The following is a 22,992-nucleotide window of genomic DNA, read 5'->3' as shown; positions in this document are numbered from 1 at the left end:
AGAAGGACTAAAATACAGAAATACAACATATCAGTATACTCAATTCAATCCCCATATCTCTTTGTTCATGACTGCTTTCATACAAATCATAAGGCATTCTGTTCTTTAGTTTTCTCATATTCATAGAATCCTTTGAGCTTACAGGAGGAATAAGTAATGCAATTGACTGAATGTGATACATTTCCCACCATTGATTAAATTTTCTAACCTTGATCCAAGAAAAGGGCTCCTTGGTGCTCCAGGCATTGATTGATCCGGAATAATGAAGTCTGGCCAGCTTTGGGGCCCACTGTCCTTTGCCGAAGTAAAGAAACAGAGATTAAATCAGCTGGGTTGGTCCTAGACACTTGAGAATAAAATTATTGTCTTGAGAAAGGTTAATCTAAGCTGTGGTGAAAACAGAGAAAAACATAAAGGCTTTATGGCATACCAGTATCAATTACTATCTAAGGATACTGCTTATCCTTGTTGTCCATTTTATTTTCTAAAATTTATAATTTTGTTAATTGTTAGCACTGCTAATTAGCTGACACTGCAATTTGTTACCGACACTACCAAATAATAATATATTATTTCTTTTCTTTTTTTTTTTTTTTTTGAGATAGAGTCTTGCTCTGTTGCTCAGTCTTGCTCAGGCTGGAATGCAATGGCGTGATCTTGGCTCACTGCAACCTCCACCTCCTGAGTTCAAGCAATTCTCCTGCCTCAGTCTCCCAGGTAGCTGGGACTACAATTGCGCACCACCACGCCCGACTAATTTTTGTATTTTTAGTAGAGATAGGGTTTCACCATGTTGGCCAGGCTGGTCTTGAACTCCTGACCTCAGGTGATCTGCCTGCCTCAGCCTCGCAAAGTGCTGGGATTATAGGCGTGAGCCAACATGCCTGGCCTATTATTTATTATACAATGTATGTTCATTGTAGAAAAATCAGAAAATGAAAAGTAAAAATAAAAATAAGTAAAAATACAAATAAAAGAAATTTTAAAATGTAACCCTTCCACCTAGTGAAAAATGTTACTATTTTGGTATACAACTCTTAAGCCTCTTTTTCAAGGGGATTTTTTACCCCACAAAAACATAGGTTGGCAAACTTTTTTTGTAAAGGGCCAGATAGTAAATCATTTAGGCTTTGCATATTATATGGTCTCTGTTGCAACTATGTTACTGCTGCTGTAGCCATAGATGATATGTAAATTAATGGACATGGCTGTGTTCCAAAATAAGACTTTATTATGGATGCTGAAATTTGAATTTTATAATTTCATGTCGTGAAATAGTCTCCATCTTTTTGTCAATTATTTAAAAATGGAAAATCTGTTCATAGCTCACATGCCATACAAAAACAGGCAGTGTGCTGCATTTTGCCTGTGGGCAGTAGTGCTCTAAAACATTTTTGATAATTCTCTATAGACCCTAGTCAAACGTTACCATTACTGCTCATAGGAAAGTGTAGCTTCCTGCTACAGTGAAAATAATGACTCAAGGAAGAAATATTGAAGGTAGGGAGGATATTTAAGGAGGCAGTGTCATTGCCCAGGTAAGAAATGATGGTGACCAGAGTTAAGATGGCCACAGTGGGAAGTGGAGAGGAGATGTATTTGAGAGGCACTTATGGAATAGAACAAATAGAAGCATGGAGATGGATTCATTATCTGAGATTCTCCAACAGATTATTAAAAAAGATATAATCAGCCCAGGTTCTTGGAGCAAAAATAATAGTATTTACCATATTGTCCTGAAGCTGTAATCTGAAAATCTCTAATGCGTCCAGAAGCCATTCCCAGGGGAGTCTGACACTCTGAAATGAAACAGGTGGAACAGAGTAACTAGAAGTGCACAAAATTCAGCTTCTCAAATGTAAGTCAATGAAAATGGGAGAATGTCAACAAATGCTAATATTTTTTAGTGTTTAAATGTGCCAAGAACTGTACTAAGTGTTTTACTGTATTAGTTCATTTAATTAATCCTAATGGGTGCTAGAATGATTCACATTTTACAGCTGAAAAAACTGGGGTCCATACATAAATAGACCAGTGGTTCTCTTACTTGTTTAGGGTTAAATCTCCAAACTCTTCCAAGTAATATTTCTAAGTTATCTGGTAACTAAATCAACATTAAATTCCAAAATCTGCTACTGGAGATCTTAGAGCTTTACCAAGTTGTGAAAATGAAGTGTTTTTCTGGTCAATTATTTAGAGCTTCAGGTTCAAAGTGTTCAAAGCTTCAAGTATATCTGCCCTCCTCTGAGAACTCTGATGATTTCTACCAGCAATATTCATTTTAAATTTGATAATGATGTAAGCTTGTATTTATTTCCTGACACAAGCAACCATTCGAGAAAGGAGGAAAGCTGTAAAGAAGTAGGCTGAGTAGGTGAGCAGTGAGTAGCAGTGAGTAGGAAAGCTGTAAAGAAGTAGGCTGAGTAGGTCCTACCAGGAGGAACCTCTGCCCACATTGCTACTCACTGTTGCTGTACACCAGAAAAAGTGTGCTCATTCCGGCATGTAGGTGCTCGCCAATAAGGCATTCCACCCGCCAAATTCCAGCTTTGGATGGTAACATTTCAACTGTCTCAAAAACACCTTATAAAAACCAAAAGGAACACAAATTATTTCTTTTCACTAAAAAATGAGCATGAGATACATTGGTTTATGTGAAATATCAGAGTAGACCTACCAAATTTGGTAGTTCCACTATTCTTAGACCCCTCAAACCCAAAGTGCCTGCTCGGTGACCCTTACAGTTGGGAGTCGTGGAGACTGAGTTCTGACCAATCCCCTCCCCCCAGGAAATGAGAAACAGGGTGACTGAATTCTTTGATGATAGGGACAGGAGAATGCTACTGCATTATGATTGACCTACATCCCCAGGGTTTTTCCAAGCAAAAGGCGTGTTTCCTATTGGCCAGATGTGGACTCTGTGAAAGAGATAAGTCAGGGTGAGTTCCCACTGGATCCAGTCCACTAGGGCTGCCTACAACGGTAAAGTTACCCCAGCAATAGGGGTAACTTTACTATTGGGAACTTTACAATAGGGGAAGCTGCAGGTGAACCCTGAGGGCTGAGAAATGAGTCACAAGTGACCACCCAGAATAAAGGTGGAAGAAACCATGTCAAGGGGATTTCATGACAGTCATGTAAGGGAGTCTCTAAAGAATTCCTGAAAGTGCCCTGCAGGAGAAAGAGTCAACTTTAAGTATTGCCAGGCACAACAGTGTTAAGCTAGTTTACAACAATGGTGCCAGCTGTAAATAGGTAAGAACTATCTTATCCCCTTACCTTTAACCTATCCATGTTGGAGTTCAAAACAGCAGCTATAAAGGGGCTGTTGCAAAGCATGATCATCACAAGGTACAGACACAGAGGACTCAACCATGTCTCCCTTTTCCAGTGCAGACTTCCAGCCTGATGCAGGCTCAAGTTGGAGGGGAGATTGAAGTTAAATCAAGTTCAGAACTTTGATTAATATCTTGGGATGGACATTGTAATTTCTGATTTGAACTGTATTTGTAATATAAAGTGACTTTAGTCCTGTTTATTACTTAAGTGTGAGGAGAAAGTTACAGGGCTTATCAGAATTTTTACAAAGAAATAGGGTAAGTTTGCCCCCACTCTTAAACTGGATTTTTTTTTTTTAGAGACAGGGTCTAAATTCAGTCTGTCATTGATGGACATTTGGGTTGGTTCCAAGTCTTTGCTATTGTGAATAGTGCCACAGTAAACATATGTGTGCATGTGTCTTTATAGCAGCATGATTTATAATCCTTTGGGTATATACCTAGTAATGGGATGGCTGGGTCATACGGTACTTCTAGTTCTAGATCCTTAAGGAATGGCCACACTGTCTTCCACAATGGTTGAACTAAAAAATGTGGCACATATACACCATGGAATACTATACAGCCATAAAAAGGATGAGTTCATGTCCTTTGTAGGGACATGGATGCAGCTGGAAACCATCATTCTCAGCAAACTATCACAAGAACAGAAAACCAAACACCGCATGTCCTCACTCATAGGTGGGAATTGAACAATGAGATCACTTGGACACACGACGGGGAACATCACACACCGGGGCCTGTTGTGGGGTGGGGGGAGCGGGGACGAATAGCGTTAGGAGATATACCTAATGTAAATGATGAATTACTGGGTGCATGCAGCATGCCAACATATGTAACAAACTTGCATGTTGTGCACATGTACCCTAGAACTTAAAGTATAATAAAAAATTTAAAATAAAATAAAATAAAAATTCAATAATTGTTAGTATATGCATAGAGTTGTGTAGTCATCTGTGATCAACCTTACCTAGTAGTGTTAAGGGGCAAAGTAAGATGAAAACTGTGGCCTGTGACTTTAGTCAGTGGTATGGTAGAATTTAGAGTCAGATTGCAATGGATTAAGGAGAAAGTAGAAAGTGAACAAGCAAAGAAAACAAATGTGGACTATTCTTTATTACAAAGATGAAGAGAGACATAGCTCTGGGGGATATGAGATCACAAAGTTTTGATTGATTTTTATGATTTAAAATATGTCAATACTTTTCTAAACTGAGAGGAAGGAGCCATTTCATCCAATTGCATTGGAAAAGGGAGACATGATTGAGTCCTCTGTTTCTGTACCTTGTGATGATCATACCTCCCCAAAGCCCCTTTATAGCTGCTGTCTTTCATAGCTCACTGCAGTAATCCTCCTACCTTGGCCTCCCAAAGCGCTGGGATTACAAGTGTGACCCACTGCACCTAGCCAAACCTATTTTAAAGGGACAGTGGAGAACCAAAATAGAATTGTGTTGCGATCAACATTATGAGTAGTGCTTAATCAATATATTGGTTACATACATAAACAAATCACTCTTTGGATGACTACTAGTGCCCTATGGGATTTGAGATGGTAAATGATAAAGGAATAAATTCCTTTTCCCTAGGAAAGTACTGTGACATTAATTATCCATTTATTATGTTCTATTTCCTTTTTAGCAATTTTTCTATATCTGAAATTATCTTGTTCATTTGCTAATTTATTTATCTCCCTGTAGGTTTGAAAAAGTGTTACCTGAGAGCATGAAGAAGTGTTACCTGAGAGCATGGAGCTTGTCTGCTTTGTTCACTGATTGTGTTCCCAGTGCCTAGACCATTTAAAGTAAGTACTCAACAAATAGAGTAGGTAGAAGAAAGAGCGCAAACGAGCTCACACCTGGATAGAGATTGTACACTGCCATTTTATACTCCTCTTTTTTTCGTACAGTGAACACATGTCCACTGAAATGAATAGAATGGATGTTTTCATTGCTGCCCATGCTGAGAAGATACCATCGAATCCTTTGATCCTGAGCCATTACTAAGCCAGGTAGTGTATCCATTATGTAGCCATTGATTGCTGGAGAAGGACACAGAGAAGCCTGTTAAAATCTATTATATAAGTTTCTTTCCCTCCACTCCACCAAAAAAACTGACATCTATGAGGATTCCACTCCCACAGATATACTCTAAATAAATACAATGTTTAAGGCCCTGGATCAACTCTCATTTGTCAAAGTGCAATCTGCATTTCACAGTGATAATGTTTGGATGTGGGATATATTACCATGGAAGCGATAATTCTCTTTAAAAGTGGGATCTTCCATCTGGATATTGCAGGGAGCCCTGCAGTTTCTTTCCATGTTTTCAGTGAAGTACCAGCTTTTGGTCTCATCAAAGATAGTGAAAAACAGAGCAAATTCCTGTACTGTCACTTGTCTCCCATGAGCAGGGTTCAGTGTGTTAGTGTGGCAGACCAGAAGGGGTCCAATCAGGCCTGAGTGCACATCTTTTTCCTAGGGAGGGAAGACATCAATCCTATGAGTATAAGCTCTCTCACCTATGAACCAGAGTGGATTTCTCATCAATTTTTATGCCACTCCAACCTGCCTCCCATCTTCCAAAAATATATTCCATCCTCTTCAGTAGATTCCAGAATGACATTTCTAAAACACAAATATAATGATCAACTCCCTATTTAAAGCTTCTCATTGCATGTAGGATAAAAACCAAAATTCTTAGCACACAAAGACCATTTCTTTTAAACCAAAAAGTGGTCAGTACAATAGACACCTGCTTACCAGGTCAACATCAGAGAAATAAGCCCAGGCTTTGCAGTCAAACTCATCTTTAGTGGGCGCCATATGATGTTGCACTTTCCAAAAGTAAGTTTTGGTTTCATTAGGCTTGACAAAATTTTTTCTAGGTTCTGCTCCTTGCCTCTGATCTTCCTCATAAGAAATAAGGCTAGAATAGAAGGAATAGGGACGAGAGGCCTGATTTTTGAAAGTTACCTGCAGAACAATAACGACAAAAAAAAAAAAAAAAAGCAAGAATAATCTTCTAGGATCTTAAAGTCCTTAGGGTTTACATCCCTAAAAGAAATACCTGTCTTTTGGTCTTTATCAAAGTTTTTAATACCCTGGAAGAAGTGGTACAGATGGATGCTGTTAGAATCCAAACCTAATCCTGAGGAGGTTTTGTATTCTAAATTTAAGGCATGAACTCAAAGTTGCAAAGGAGAAAACTCCTAAACACTTTTTTTTTTTTTTTTTTTTTGAGACGGAGTCTTGCTCTGTCGCCCAGGCTGGAGTGCAGTGGCCAGATCTCAGCTCACTGCAAGCTCCGCCTCCCAGGTTTACGCCATTCTCCGGCCTCAGCCTCCCGAGTAGCTGGGACTACAGGTGCCCACCACCTCGTCCGGCTAGTTTTTCGTATTTTTTAGTAGAGACGGGTTTCACCGTGTTAGCCAGGATGGTCTCGATCTCCTGACCTCGTGATCCGCCCGTCTCGGCCTCCCAAAGTGCTGGGATTACAGGCTTGAGCCACCGCGCCCGGCTTTCCTAAACACTTAAAAGCAATTCCAGAGTAAAAGGGAAAATGTCACTGTAGGGGTTATAAGAGACCACAATGCCAGGAGTTGATATGTAAGTTAAGGTTCTTCATGACAAATTCTAGTAAGTTAAGGTTCTTCATGACAAATTCTAGAATGAATGCATATTATCTTTTAAAAAAGATTTATTTTCCAGATTAAAAATTATACATATTTATCATAGAATATATGGAAAGTCAAATAAAATGTAAGGCAAAAATTGCCCACAATTCCATAATTTTAGATCCTTCTACATCCTTAATATAAACAATCAATTAATTGAAACAATGAATAGATATTTTCAGAAAAAAATAAAACTACTTTGATCTTTGGTTCACACAATGCACCAAAATAACTTTTAGTCTACAGGAAGTATTAAAAAGTTAAATGTAAAAAATTAAACTGTAAGAGAAAAACCAAAGAAAGTATAGCTGTGTTTTAAAAAGTCTCTGGATAGGCAGGAATTTTTATAAATGTAAAAGCAATCAAAGTGTCAAAAAGTAAAAATTGATGGGTTACTATCTAAAAATTAAAACTTGTTTTATTTCAAAAACCATCATTTATAAAATTAAGAGAAAACAAAAACTTGAAAAAGTACTTTTCATTAAAATGTTCAGTGGTTTACTATCTAATATATAAGGCAACGTAATTAATAAGAAAAGCACTTCCTCCACGAAAGACAAATGTGCAAGGGACATTACCAAATAATTAATAAGAAAAACTCTTCAGATGCTCAAATACATTGCACTTCTGGAATTTTAATCTTAGAAAAACTGTTGTGATTACAGCGTTATTTATATAGTGAAAAAAGAACTGTCTAAAAGGTTGTTCAAATAAATGGTTACACAAACTATGGTTCCAAAAATTCATATAATAGACTATTATGCAGTATTTTAGAAACATACATAGGAAGTGTTTTTAATGACATAAGAAATGTTTATGATGTGATATTTAGTTAAAAAACAAGAATCAGAATTCTGTATGGTATAATTTGAATATATAAGGAGAAAAATACACAGGAAAAATATAAGAACATACACAAACATGATAATTATGGAATTATTTTTGTATACTTAAACATTTCCAAAAGTGGGAATACATTATAGTCAGCAAGAAAATAAATATATAAAATTAATTTTCTTGTAATTCCATTGTCCTTAACTCACCATGATATTATCTTCAACTTCTGCTCTTATATATGGCCCCAGGAGTCCCAAATGTTCATTTAATTCTCCACGGTATAAGGGCTGAGTAAAGGAGCCATCAGTAATTCCTGGAAAACAACTTTCTTGAACTGAGGGACACTGCCACTCTGAGCCCTGGAGAAAAGAAAGCAGAGGAAAAGCAATAATTTTATGTACCAAGTGGGTAGAAATGCCTCACATCCTCATTTTCCTAGGTGTCTGAGAAGCATTTTGCATAGTCAACCACTTTATCTTCCTTGAAATATACTCTTGCCAAGCTTTATTAGTATGTAAGTTCCATGAAAACTGGGGTTTTGTCTATTTTGTTCACTGTTGTATTCCCGCACCTGTGATGGTGCTTGGCACAAAGTAGTTGCTCAAAAAATATTTGTTGAATGTTGAATGAATGTAGAGTTTATAAACATACTCCAAATATAAGAGAGTCCCATGGTCAAGCCCTTGGACCCCTTTTCTTTTTACTTTTAACAATCCTATTAAAATTGTGAACTAAAAAAAAATTGTGAACTAAAACATGTACAATAAAGTGCATAAAACACAAATGCCTTTGGTACAAAAATGCAATCATCACCCAGATCAGTAACATTGCCAATAACCCACAAGACTCACTGAATGTCCCTTTTCAATCATACTCTCTCCCTTCCCACTGAAGGTATCCACCATTCTGATCTTTATGATAATCATACATCCTTTAAAAATATAGTTTAGTTTTGCCTGTTTTGAAGTGTGTAAATAAAACATACTACATATATTCTTTTGTTTCTTCTTTCACTTAGCATTCTGGTTGTGAGATTCATTTATATTATTGTATGTAGCTATAGTTTGTTCATTCCTATTGTTGTATAGTATTATATGAATATACCCTAATCACGGACATTTGAGTCGTTATAATCTTTGGCGCTTTCAAATGGGCCTGCTAGAACCTTCTGGTACATATCTTTTGGTGAACATATATGTGCATTTCTGTTGGGCACATACATAGCGGTGGAATTGCTAGGTATGCATGTGTTCGACTTTGGTAGGTATTGCCACACTGTTTTCCAAAGCAGCTGCACCATTTTCCATTTTCATTAGCAATGTATGAGAGTTCCATTTGCTCCAAATTATTACAAATACCTGGTATTGACTGTGTTTTTACATTTTTTGATGTTCTATCAGGTTGAGCATCTTTTCTTATGAGTAGCAGTCATTTGGATTTCCTCTTTTGTGGAGCACCTATCCAAGTTTTTTTTCTGCTAAGTTTTCTCTTGAATAATCTGCTTTTTCTTTTTGAATCAAAAGAGTACCCTATATATCCTTGATTGCTGGAGAAGGAGGACACAGAGAAGCCTGTTAAAATCTATTATATAAGTTTCCTTTGTGTGTCCTTTGTGTTATGTATTGCAAACATTTACCATTCTGTGGCTACTCTTTTCATTCTTTTTATGTTATCTTTTGATGAGCATAAGTTTGTAATTTTAATCTGTGGAATTTATTTTAAAAATCCGTATTGGCTAGTGCTTTTTGTATCTTGATGTCAATTCTCTTTCTTTCCCTACCCTGTGGTTATTAATACATTCTTTTACTTTCTAAAATGTTTATAATTTTATATTTCACTTTTAGACTTGTAATGCAATGTGAATGGATTTTTGTGTATGGTGTGAGTTAGGAATCCAATGTAATGTTTTGTCTATATAGATACCAACATTTTCCAGCATCTTTTATTGAAACTCTTCTTCTGTGACACCTTTTTCATAAATTAAGTGTCTGTGCGTTAGACTAGTTTTGAATTTTCTATTCTATTTCATTTACCTGTTTGATTATCCCTATACCAATTGCTACATTGTTTTAATTATTATAGCTTTAAAATGAGTCTCAATATATTATACAACAATTACTCTCATTCTTCCTCTTCAAGAAGGACTTGGCTATTCGTAACCTTTACATTGTCATATTAATTTTAGAATCAGCTTGTTGAGCTCTACAAAAGGAAAGGCTTGGGATTTTCATTCAGATTGCACTGAATCTATAAATCAGTTTGGGAATAACTGACACTTTCAAATATCATGTTTTCCAATTCATGTATGTGGTGTATATTGAAAGTTATTAGGTACTCTTTAAAGTTTCTCAGTAAATTTCCATAGTTTTTTTCCATAGACATCTTGCATATTTTTAGCTAGACTTATTTCTAGGTACTTGTTAGTATTTTATTCCACTGTTTATTTTGTTTTTACTTCATCATTGTGTCTCACCTAGCTGACACACTCGAACTTAACCTTCTCCCTGGTCAGGACTCTCCTAGAAAGTGACTATCTTGGCTTATGACCATTCTCAAGGGAGAGACCTCAAGACTAAACTAGAAAGAAACCATAGAAATAAAAATCACAATGGGGGTCATCTTCCAGCTTCTAAACAGAAGGAAATCAACCACCTTCAGCTCAGGAAACTGCAAGCAATGTGAGCTGTGTGACAATCCAATACAGGTGGAGAGCCAGCACTGATTTGGCCTGGATGGTTCAGGATAATCACTTGAGCAGTGAACCCAGCTGCTTCTGTTGGTGAGTCATTTTTGCTGTCACAAGCCATATTACCATGACGAACATCTTGGCAATGTGGGCTTCAGAGAAAGCATAGGTGTTTTTTAAAAAAAACCTCTGGATAGGCAGGAATTTTTACAAACAATATACTACAATTCAAGATGAGACTTGGGTGGGGACACAGAGCCAAACCATATCATTCCACCCATGGTCCCTCCAAAATCTCATGTCCTCACATTAAAAACAGAATCAGGAAAATAGGGGGCGGAGCAAGATGGCCGAATAGGAACAGCTCAGTCTCCAACTCCCAGCGCGAGCGACACAGAAGACCGGTGATTTCTGCGTTTTCAACTGAGGTACTGGGGCATCTCTCTAGGGAGTGCCGGACAATCGGTGCTGGTCAGCTGCTGCAGCCTGACCAGCGTGAGCTGAAGCAGGGCGAGGCATCGCCTCACCTGGAAGCGCAAGGGGGAAGGAAATCGTTTTCCTAGCCAGGGGAACTGAGACACACAACACCTGGAAAATCGGGTAACTCCCACCCCAATACTGCGCTTTAAGGAAACAGGCACACCAGGAGAATATCCCACACCGCCGGGAGGGTCCCACGCCCACGGAGCCTCCCTCACTGCTAACACAGCCATCTGCGGCGATCTATCCGCAAGGCAGCAGCGGCTGGGGAGGGCGCCGCCATTGCTGAGGCTTAAGTAGGTAAACAAAGCCGCTGGGAAGCTCGAACTGGGTGGAGCTCACAGCAGCTCAAGGAAGCCTGCCTGTCTCTGTAGACTCCACCTCTGGGGACAGCCCACAGCTGAGGTCCAATAGGGGAAGCAGTGGGGGCGGTGCAGACGCGAACGACTCTGTCTGACAGCTTTGGGGAGAGCCGTGGATCTCCCAACGCAGAGGTTGAGATCTGAGAACGGACAGACTGCCTGCTCAGGTGGGTCCCTGACCCCTGAGTAGCCTAGCTGGGAGACATCCCCACTAGGGGCAGTCTGACACCCACACCTCACAGGGTGAGTCACCCTGAGAGGAAACTTCCAAAGGAAGAATCAGACAGGTACACTCGCTGTTCAGCAATATTCTATCTTCGGCAACCTCTGCTGCTGATACCCAGGCAAACAGGGTCTGGAGTGGACCTCAAGCAATCTCCAACAGACCAACAGACAGTCCTTCTGACTGTCAGACGGAAAAACTATCAAACGAAGGACACCTATACCAAAACCCCATCAGTACGTCACCGTCATCAAAGACCAGAGACAGATAAAACCACAAAGATGGGGAAGAAGCAGGGCAGAAAAAGGGAAATTCAAAAAATAAGACCGCATCTCCCCTGCAAAGGAGCGCAGCCATCGCCAGCACGGATCAAAGCTGGTCAGAGAACGACTTTGACGAGATGAGAGAAGAAGCTTCAGTCCATCAAACCTCTCAGAGCTAAAGGAGGAATTACGTACCCAGCGCAAAGAAACTAAAAATCTTGAAAAAAGAGTGGAAGAATTGACAGCTAGACTAATTAATGCAGAGAAGATCATAAACGAAATGACAGAGATGAAAACCATGACACGAGAAATACGTGACAAATGCACAAGCTTCGGTAACCGACTCGATCAACTGGAGGAAAGAGTATCAGCGATTGAGGATCAAATGAATGAAATGAAGCGAGAAGAGAAACCAAAAAGAAAAAAGAAGAAAAGAAATGAACAAAGCCTGCAAGAAGTATGGGATTATGTAAAAAGACCAAATCTACGTCTGATTGGGTGCCTGAAAGTGAGGGGGAAAATGGAACCAAGTTGGAAAACACTCTTCAGGATATCATCCAGGAGAACTTCCCCAACCTAGTAGGGCAGGCCAACATTCAAATTCAGGAAATACAGAGAACGCCACAAAGATACTCCTCCAGAAGAGCAACTCCAAGACACATAATTGCCAGATTCACCAAAGTTGAAATGAAGGAAAAAATCTTAAGGGCAGCCAGAGAGAAAGGTCGGGTTACCCACAAAGGGAAGCCCATCAGAATAACAGCAGACCTCTCGGCAGAAACTCTACAAGCCAGAAGAGAGTGGGGGCCAATATTCAACGTTCTAAAGAAAAGAATTTTAAACCAGAATTCATATCCAGCCAAACTAAGCTTCATCAGTGAAGGAGAAATAAAATCCTTTACAGATAAGCAAATGCTTAGAGATTTTGTCACCACCAGGCCTGCCTTACAAGAGACCCTGAAGGAAGCCCTAAACATGGAAAGGAACAACCGGTACCAGCCATTGCAAAAACATGCCAAAATGTAAAGACCATCGAGGCTAGGAAGAAACTGCATCAACTAACGAGCAAAATAACCAGTTAATATCATAATGACAGGATCAAGTTCACACATAACAATATTAACCTTAAATGTCAATGGACTAAATGCTCCAATTAAAAGACACAGACTGGCAAACTGGATAAAGAGTCAAGACCCATCAGTCTGCTGTATTCAGGAGACCCATCTCACATGCAGAGACATACATAGGCTCAAAATAAAGGGATGGAGGAAGATCTACCAAGCAAATGGAGAACAAAAAAAAGCAGGGGTTGCAATCCTAGTCTCTGATAAAACAGACTTTAAACCATCAAAGATCAAAAGAGACAAAGAAGGCCATTACATAATGGTAAAGGATCAATTCAACAGGAAGAGCTAACTCTCCTAAATATATGCACCCAATACAGGAGCACCCAGATTCATAAAGCAAGTCCTTAGAGACCTACAAAGAGACTTAGACTCCCATACAATAATAATGGAGACTTCAACACTCCACTGTCAACATTAGACAGATCAACCAGACAGAAAGTTAACAAGGATATCCAGGAATTGAACTCATCTCTGCACCAAGCGGACCTAATAGACATCTATAGAACTCTCCACCCCAATCAACAGAATATACATTCTTCTCAGCACCACATCGCACTTATTCCAAATTGACCACATAATTGGAGTAAAGCACTCCTCAGCAAATGTACAAGAACTGAATTATAACAAACTGTCTCTCAGACCACAGTGCAATCAACCAGAACTCAGGACTAAGAAACTCAATCAAAACCGCTCAACTAATGGAACTGAACAACCTGCTCCTGAATGACTACTGGGTACATAACGAATGAAAGCAGAAATAAAGATGTTCTTTGAAACCAATGAGAACAAAGATACAACATACCAGAATCTCTGGGACACATTAAAGCAGTGTGTAGAGGGAAATTTATAGCACTAAATGCCCACAAGAGAAAGCAGGAGAGATCTAAAATTGACACTCTAACATCACAATTAAAAGAACTAGAGAGGCAAGAGCAAACACATTCAAAAGCTAGCAGAAGGCAAGAAATAACTAAGATCAGAGCAGAACTGAAGGAGATAGAGACACAAAAAACCCTCCAAAAAATCAATGAATCCAGGAGTTGGTTTTTTGAAAAGATCAACAAATTGACGACCGCTAGCTAGACTAATAAGAAGAAAAGAGAGAAGAATCAAATAGACGCAATAAAAAATGATAAAGGGATATCACCACCGACCCCACAGAAATACAAACACCATCAGAGAATACTATAAATGCCTCTACGCAAATCAACTAGAAAATCTAGAAGAAATGGATAATTTCCTGGACACTTACACTCTTCCAAGACTGAACCAGGAAGAAGTTGAATCCCTGAATAGACCAATAGCAGGCTCTGAAATTGAGGCAACAATTAATAGCCTACCCACGAAAAAAAGTCCAGGACCAGATGGATTCACAGCTGAATTCTACCAGAGGTACAAGGAGGAGCTGGTACCATTCCTTCTGAAACTATTTCAATCAATAGAAAAAGAGGGAATCCTCCCTAACTCATTTTATGAGGCCAACATCATCCTGATACCAAAGCCTGGCAGAGACACAACAAAAAAAGAGAATTTTAGACCAATATCCCTGATGAACATCGATGCAAAAATCCTCAATAAAATACTGGCAAACCGGATTCAGCAGCACATCAAAAAGCTTATCCACCATGATCAAGTGGGCTTCATCCCTGGGATGCAAGGCTGGTCAACATTCGCAAATCAATAAACGTAATCAGCATATACAGAACCAAAGACAAGAACCACATAATTATCTCAATAGATGCAGAAAAGGCTTTTGACAAAATTCAACAGCCCTTATGCTAAAAACGCTCAATAAATTTGGTATTGATGGAACGTACCTCAAAATAATAAGAGCTATTTATGACAAACCCACAGCTAATATCAACTGAATGGGCAAAAACTGGAAAAATTCCCTTTGAAAACTGGCACAAGACAGGGATGCCCTCTCTCACCACTCCTATTCAACATAGGTTGGAAGTTCTGGCTAGGGCAATCAGGCAAGAGAAAGAAATCAAGGGTATCCAGTTAGGAAAAGAAGAAGTCAAATTGTCCTGTTTGCAGATGACATGATTGTATATTTAGAAAACCCCATCGTCTCAGCCCAAAATCTCCTTAAGCTGATAAGCAACTTCAGCAAAGTCTCAGGATACAAATTAATGTGCAAAAATCACAAGCATCTTATACACCAGTAACAGACAAGCAGAGAGCAAATCAGGAATGAACTTCCATTCACAATTGCTTCAAAGAGAATAAAATACCTAGGAATCCAGCTTACAAGGGATGTAAAGGACCTCTTCAGGAGAACTACAAACCACTGCTCAGTGAAATCAAAGAGGACACAAACAAATGGAAGAACATACCATGCTCATGGATAGGAAGAATCAATATCGTGAAAATGGCCATACTGCCCAAGGTGATTTATAGATTCAATGCCATCCCCATCAAGCTACCAATGACTTTCTTCACAGAATTGGAAAAAACTGCTTTAAAGTTCATATGGAACCAAAAAAGAGCCCGCATTGCCAAGACAATCCTAAGTCAAAAGGACAAAGCTGGAGGCGTCACGCTACCTGACTTCAAACTATACTACAAGGCTACAGTAACAAAACAGCATGGTACTGGTACCACAACAGAGATATAGACCAATGGAACAGAACAGAGTCCTCAGAAATAATACCACACATCTACAGCCATCTGATCTTTGACAAACCTGAGAGAAACAAGAAATGGGGAAAGGATTCCCTATTTAATAATGGTGCTGGGAAAATTGGCTAGCCATAAGTAGAAAGCTGAAACTGGATCCTTTCCTTACCCCTTATACGAAAATTAATTCAAGATGGATTAGAGACTTAAATGTAGACCTAATACCATAAAAACCCTAGAAGAAAATCTAGGTAGTACCATTCAGGACATAGGCATGGGCAAGGACTTCATGTCTAAAACACCAAAAGCAACGGCAGCAAAAGCAAAAAATGGACACATGGGATCTAATTAAACTAAAGAGCTTTTGCACAGCTAAAGAAACTACCATCAGAGTGAACAGGCAACCTACAGATGGGAAAAAATTTTTGCAACCTACTCATCTGACAAAGGGCTAATATCCAGAATCTACAAAGAACTCAAACAAATATACAAGAAAAAAACAAAACAACCCCATCAAAAAGTGGGGAAAGGATATGAACAGACATTTCTCAAAAGAAGACATCCATACAGCCAACAGACACATGAAAAATGCTCGTCATCACTCGCCATCAGAGAAATGCAAATCAAAACTACAATGAGATACCATCTCACACCAGTTAGAATGGCAATCATTAAGAAGTCAGGAAACAACAGGTGTTGGAGAGGATGTGGAGAAATAGGAACACTTTTACACTGTTGGTGGGATTGTAAACTAGTTCAACCATTATGGAAAACAGTATGGCGTTCCTCAAGGATCTAGAACTAGATGTACCATATGACCCAGCCATCCCACTACTGGGTATATACCCAAAGGATTATAAATTACTCTACTACAAAGACACATGCACACGTATGTTTATTGCGGCACTATTCACAATAGCAAAGACTGGAATCAACCCAATGTCCATCTGTGACAGACTGGATTAAGAAAATGTGGCACATATACACATGGAATACTATGCAGCCATAAAAAGGATGAGTTTGCATCCTTTGTAGGGACATGGATGCAGCTGGAAACCATCATTCTTAGCAAACTATCACAAGAAGAGAAAACAAAACACGCATGTTCTCACTCATAGGTGGGAACTGAACAATGAGATCACTTGGACTCGGGAAGGGGAACATCACACAGGGCCTATCATGGGGAGGGGGGAGGAGGGAGGGATTGCATGGGGGAGTTATACATGATATAAACGTCATGCACATGTACCCTAGAACTTAAAGTATAATAAAAAAAAAAAAAAAAAAAAAGAATAGAGAGGCCAGAGCAACACATTCAAAAGCTAGCAGAAGGCAAGAAATAACTAAGATCAGAAAGCAGAAGGAAGGAGATAGGACACACAAAAAACCCTCAAAAAATTCAATGAATCAGGAGTTGGTTTTTTGAAAAGATCAACAAAATTGACACACCGATAGCAAGGATAATAAAGAAGAAAAGAGAGAGGAATCAAATAGACGCAATAAAAATGATAAGGGGATATCACCACCGACCCCACAGAAATACAAAAACCATCAGAGAATACTATAAAGCCTCTACGCAACTCAACTAGAAAATCTAGAAGAAATGGATAATTTCCTGGACCACTTACACTTCCAAGACTGAACCAGGAAGAAGTGAATCCCTGAATAGACCAATAGCAGGCTCTGAAATTGAGGCAACAATAAAGCCTACCCACGAAAAAAAGTCAGGACCAGATGGTCACAGCTGAATTCTACCAGAGGTACAAGGAGGAGCTGGTACCATTCCTTCTGAAACTATTCCAATCAATAGAAAAAGGGGAATCCTCCCTAACTCATTTTATGAGGCCAACATCATCCTGATACCAAAGCCTGGCAGAGACACAACAAAAAAAGAGAATTTTAGACCAATATCCCTGATGAACATCGATGCAAAAATCCTCAATAAAATACTGGCAAACGGATTCAGCAGCACATCAAAAAGCTTATCCACCATGATCAAGTGGGCTTATCCCTGGATGCAAGGTGGTTCAACATTCGCAAATCAATAAACGTAATCCAGCATATAAACAGAACCAAAGACAAGAACCACATGATTATCTCAATAGATGCAGAAAAGGCTTTTGACAAAATTCAACAGCCCTTCATGCTAAAAACGCTCAATAAATCGGTATTGATGGAATGTACCTCAAAATAATAAGAGCTATTTACGACAAACCCACAGCTAATATCATACTGAATGGGCAAAAACTGGAAAAATTCCCTTTGAAAACTGGCACAAGACAGGGATGCCCTCTCTCACCACTCCTATTCAACATAGTGTTGGAAGTTCTGGTAGGGCAATCAGGCAAGAGAAAGAAATCAAGGGTATCCAGTTAGGAAAAGAAGAAGTCAAATGGTCCCTGTTTGCAGATGACATGATTGTATACTTAGAAAACCCCATCGTCTCAGCCCAAGATCTCCTTAAGCTGATAAGCAACTTCAGCAAAGTCTCAGAATACAAAATTAATGTGCAAAAATCACAAGAATTCTTATACACCAGTAACAGACAAGCAGAGAGCCAATCAGGAATGAACTTCCATTCACAATTGCTTCAAAGAGAATATAAATACCTAGGAATCCAGCTTACAAGGATGTAAAGGACCTCTTCAAGGAGAACTACAAACCACTGCCTCAGTGAAATCAAAGAGGACACAAACAAATGGAAGAACATACCATGCATCCATGCTCTGGATAGGAAGAATCAATATCGTGAAAATGGCCATACTGCCCAAGGTTATTTATAGATTCAATGCCATCCCCATCAAGCTACCATGACTTCTTCACAGAATTGGAAAAAACTGCTTTAAAGTTCATATGGAACCAAAAAAGAGCCCCATTGCCAAGACAATCCTAGGTCAAAAGGACAACGCTGGAGGCGTCACGCTACCTGACTTCAAACTATACTACAAGGCTACAGTAACCAAACAGCATGGTACTGGTACCACAACAGAGAATAGACCAATGGAACAGAACAGAGTCCTCAGAACTAATACCACACATCTACAGCCATCTGATCTTTGACAAACCTGAGAGAAACAAGCAATGGGGAAAGGATTCCCTATTTAAAAATGGTGGGGGAAAATTGGCTAGCCAGAAGTAGAAAGCTGAAACTGGATCCTTTCCTTACCCCTTATACGAAAATTAATTCAAGATGGATTAGAGACTTAAATGTTAGACCTAATACCATAAAAACCTAGAAGAAAATCTAGGTAGTACCATTCAGGAACAGGCATGGGCAAGGACTTCATGTCTAAAACACCAAAAGCAACGGCAGCAAAAGCAACATTGAGAAATGGGATCTAATTAAACTAAAGAGCTTCTGCACAGCAAAAGAAACTACCATCAGAGTGAACAGGCAACCTACAGAATGGGAGAAAATTTTGCAATCTACTCATCTGACAAAGGGCTAATATCCAGAATCTACAAAGAACTCAAACAAATTACAAGAAAAAAAACCCCATCAAAAAGTGGGCAAAGGATATGAACAGACATTTCTCAAAAGAAGACATTCATACAGCCAACAGACACATGAAAAAATGCTCATCATCACTCGCCATCAGAGAAATGCAAATCAAAACCACAATGATACCATCTCACACCAGTTAGAATGGCAATCATTAAGAAGTCAGGAAACAACAGGTGTTGGAGAGGATGTGGAGAAATAGGAACATCACACACTGGGGCCTATCAGGGGGAGGGGGGAGGAGGGAGGGATTGCATTGGGGAGTTATACATGATATAAACGTTATGCACATGTACCCTAGAACTTAAAGTATAATAAAAAATAAAAAAATAAAAAAATAAAAAAAATAAAAACAGAATCATGCCTTTCCAACAGTTCCCCAAAGTGTTAGCTCATTCCAGCATTAACCCAAAAGTCCAAGTCCAAAGTCTCATTTGAGACAGGGTAAGTCCCTTCCACTTATGAGACTGTAAAATCAAAAGCAAGTTAGTTACTTCCTAGATACAATAGGGGTACAGGTGTTGGGTAAATACAGTCATTCCAAATGGGAGGAATTGGCCAAAACAAAGGGGCTACAGGCCCCATGCAAGTCTGAAATCCAATAGGGCAGTCATTAAACCTGAAAGTTGCAAAATGTTCTCCTTTGACTCCATGTCTCACATTTAGGTCACCCTGATACAAAAGGTAGGCTCCCACAGCCTTGGGCAGCTCTGCCCCTGTAGCTTTGCAGGGTATAGCCCTGCTCCTGGCTGCTTTCATGGGCTGGCATTGAGTGCCTATGGCTTTTCCAGGTGCATGGTGCAAGCTGTCAGTGGATCTACCATTCTGGGGTCTGGAGGACAATGGCCCTCTTCTCACAGCTCCACTAGGCAATGCCCCAGTGGTGACTGTTGGGGGCTCCCACCCCACATTTCTTTTCCTTGCTGCCCTAGGAGAGGTTCTCCATGAGGCTCTGCCTCTGCAGCACAGCTCCGGCTGGATATCCAGGCGTTTCCATACATCCTCTGAAATCTAGGCGGATGTTCCCAACCAATTTTTGTCTTCTGTGCACCCACAGAACAAGGCTGGGGGCTTGCACCCTCTGAAGCCATAGCCCAAGCTGTACTTTGGCCTCTTTTAACTGAAGTGGCTAGGACACAGGGCACCAAGTCCCAGGCTGAACACTGCAGGGGGGCCCTGGACCCATCCCACGGAAGCATTTTTCCCTCCTAGGCCTCCAGGCTTGTGACGGGAGGGTCTGCTGTGAAGATCTCTAACATGCCCTGGACACATTTTCCCCATTATCTTGGTGAATAACACTTGGCTCCTTGTTACTTATACAAATTCTTGTAGCTGGATTGAATTTCTCCCCAGAAAATGGGTTTGTCTTTTCCACTGCATCATCAGGCTATTCATTGAATAGCTTTCACCAAAATGCTGATAGTGATATGGACAATGAAACTGCCCCCATGACCCAATCACATCCCACTGGGTCCCTCCCATGACATGTGGGGATTATGGGAACTACAATTCAAGATGAGATTTGGGTGGGGACACAGCCAAACCATATCTGGGTCTTTGTGGTTCTGTACAAATTTTAAGATTGCTTTTGCTATTTCTGTGAAAAATGTTATTGGCATTTTGATAGGTAATACATTAAATCTGGTAGTACTGATATTTTAACAATATGAATTCTTCCATTCTATGAACATAGGATAGATACCTTTTCATTTTGTGTGTGTCTTCTTCAATTCCTTTCATCAATGTTTTACAGTTGTCAGGATAGAGATCTTTCACCTCTTTGGTTAAATTTATTCCTAGATATTTATTTTTATTGTAGCTATTATAAATGAAATGCTTTTATGATTTCTCTCTCAGATTGTTAGCTTTTGGTATATAGAAATGCTACTGATTTTTATATGTTGGTTTTGCATCTTGCAACTTTACTGAATTTGTTGATCAGTTCTAACAGTTTTTTGGTGGAGTGTTTAGGTTTTTCTAAATATAACATTGTATTTTCTGCAAACAAGGGGAAGTTGATTTCTTTTTTTCTCATTTGAAGGCCTTTTGCTTAATTCCTGCATCTTGGACTTCTAGGACTACATTTAATAGAATTGATGAAAGTGGGCATACTTGTCTTGTTCCAGATCTTAGAGGAAAGGCTTTCAGTTTTTTCCCATTCAGTATAATGTTAGCTGTGCACTTGTCATATTAAAATTTACTGTTTTGAGATATGCTCCTTTAAATCAAGTTTGTTGAGAGTTTTTGTCATGAAGGGATGTTGAATTTTATTCAATGCTTTCTTGACATTTATTGAAATAAAGATATGGTTTTTGTCTTTCCTTCTGTTAATGTGGTGTATCACATTTATTGATTTCCATATGTTGAACTATCTTTGTATTCCTAGGATGAATCCCCCTTGAGCATGACAAATACTCATTTTAATGTGTTGTTGAATTTAGTTTGCTAGTAGTTTGTTGAGGATTTTTGCATCTATATTCATCAGTGATGTTGGCCTATAGTTTTCTTTTTCAGGTACACTGAGAATACATACGCTGTTCCATTTGATGGTGTCCCATAAGTCTCTTAAGCTATCTTCGCTCTTTTGTTCTTTGTTTCTTTTGGTCTTTGGATTAAATTATTTTCAGTGACCTGTCTTTGAGTTAACTGATCCTTTCTTCTGCTTGATCTAGTCTGCTTTGAACCTCTCTACTGAATTTTTCTGTTTAGTTATAGTATTCTTTAACTCTGTGATTTCTGTTTGGTACTTGTAAATACTTTTTATCTTTTTGATGAAATTCTAAATTTTTTTCTTGCATTTCTCTCCTGATTTTAGGGAACATCTTTATGACCATTATATCAAATTCCTTTTGGGTAAATCACACATCCCTACTTCACTCGGGTAGGTTTTTGTAGGTTTATCTTGTTTTCATTTTGAATGTATTTATTTGTTTCTTCATTTTCCTTGGCTCCCTGTGTTGGTGTCTGCACGTAAGATAAGAAAACTGCCTCTCTCAGTCTTGTCAGACATGCCTCATGTAGGAGAAGGATCTCACCAGTTGGTCCAGCTAGAGACTTTAAGGTGCCTCACAAATCTTTGTGTTTGGCCAAAGTGCTGTCTCTGTTTTTGGTGGTCCCCTGGAGATTAGAATTTGCCACGTCCTGTCAGTACCCTCCGACCAGTAAAGTAGAAGGCAGACCCTCTAGATGTGACTGGAAAGGCTGGGGCATTGGATATGTATTCCAGTTCCTTCTATCCTCATGGTGAAGCTGAGTGCAGGGTTTATCTCCAACTCCCTGTACTAAGCCAGAGAGAAAATCTGTGGCAAATGCCTGTATATTCAGGCTGTACCTTCTGATCCTGGGGAGATGGCTGCTGGAATTTGGCCTGTTGTATGTTCACCTCTTTTTTTTCTGTGGTCTATGGCCACTTGGGAGCACAAAGCCTCATTGACTCCCAGAGCTTGGTTGTATAGGAGACAGTCTTTTGGGTGGAAGCTATAGAAGTTGTGCTTGTGTGTGGGGAAAAGAAAGAGAGATCAGCCTGTTACTGTATCTATATAGAAGGAAGTAGACATAAGAGACTCCATTTGGTTCTGTATTTGAGATGCTGTTAATCTGTGACCCTACCCCCAACCTTGTCCTTGCAAGAGACCTGTGCTGTGGTGACTTAAGGTTTAAAGGATTTTGGGCTGTGCAGGATGCACTTTGTTAAACAAGTGCCTAAAGGCTGCTTGCTGGTTAAAGGTCATCACCATTCTCTTAATCTCAAGTAAGAGAAAAGCATTTGTCTCCTGCCCGTCCCTGGGCAATGGAACACCTCCGTGTAAAACCCATTGTGTGCTTTGTTTACTGAGCAAGGAGAAAACCACCTTTAGGAATAAGGTGGGACTTGCT

General features: G+C 39.3%; 1 protein-coding gene across 1 annotated transcript in view; it reads right to left on the bottom strand.

The window, feature by feature from the left end:
• The window catches only part of F8 (coagulation factor VIII), a 219,291-nt gene that overhangs the window by 53,244 nt on the left and 143,055 nt on the right, over positions 1 to 22,992 (bottom strand). Inside the window, 8 exon segments of the mRNA XM_033201915.1 lie at positions 209 to 294; positions 1,728 to 1,799; positions 2,467 to 2,583; positions 5,197 to 5,379; positions 5,587 to 5,815; positions 6,101 to 6,313; positions 8,058 to 8,161; positions 8,164 to 8,210. Coding sequence (XP_033057806.1) covers positions 209 to 294; positions 1,728 to 1,799; positions 2,467 to 2,583; positions 5,197 to 5,379; positions 5,587 to 5,815; positions 6,101 to 6,313; positions 8,058 to 8,161; positions 8,164 to 8,210 — 1,051 coding nt within the window.

This window comes from Trachypithecus francoisi, unplaced genomic scaffold (assembly GCF_009764315.1).
Source record: "Trachypithecus francoisi isolate TF-2019V2 unplaced genomic scaffold, Tfra_2.0 Lachesis_group6, whole genome shotgun sequence".
In the NCBI taxonomy this organism is placed as follows: domain Eukaryota; kingdom Metazoa; phylum Chordata; class Mammalia; order Primates; family Cercopithecidae; genus Trachypithecus; species Trachypithecus francoisi.
Note: the sequence above shows the minus strand (reverse complement) of the source record. Positions and strands in the feature narration are given on the sequence as shown.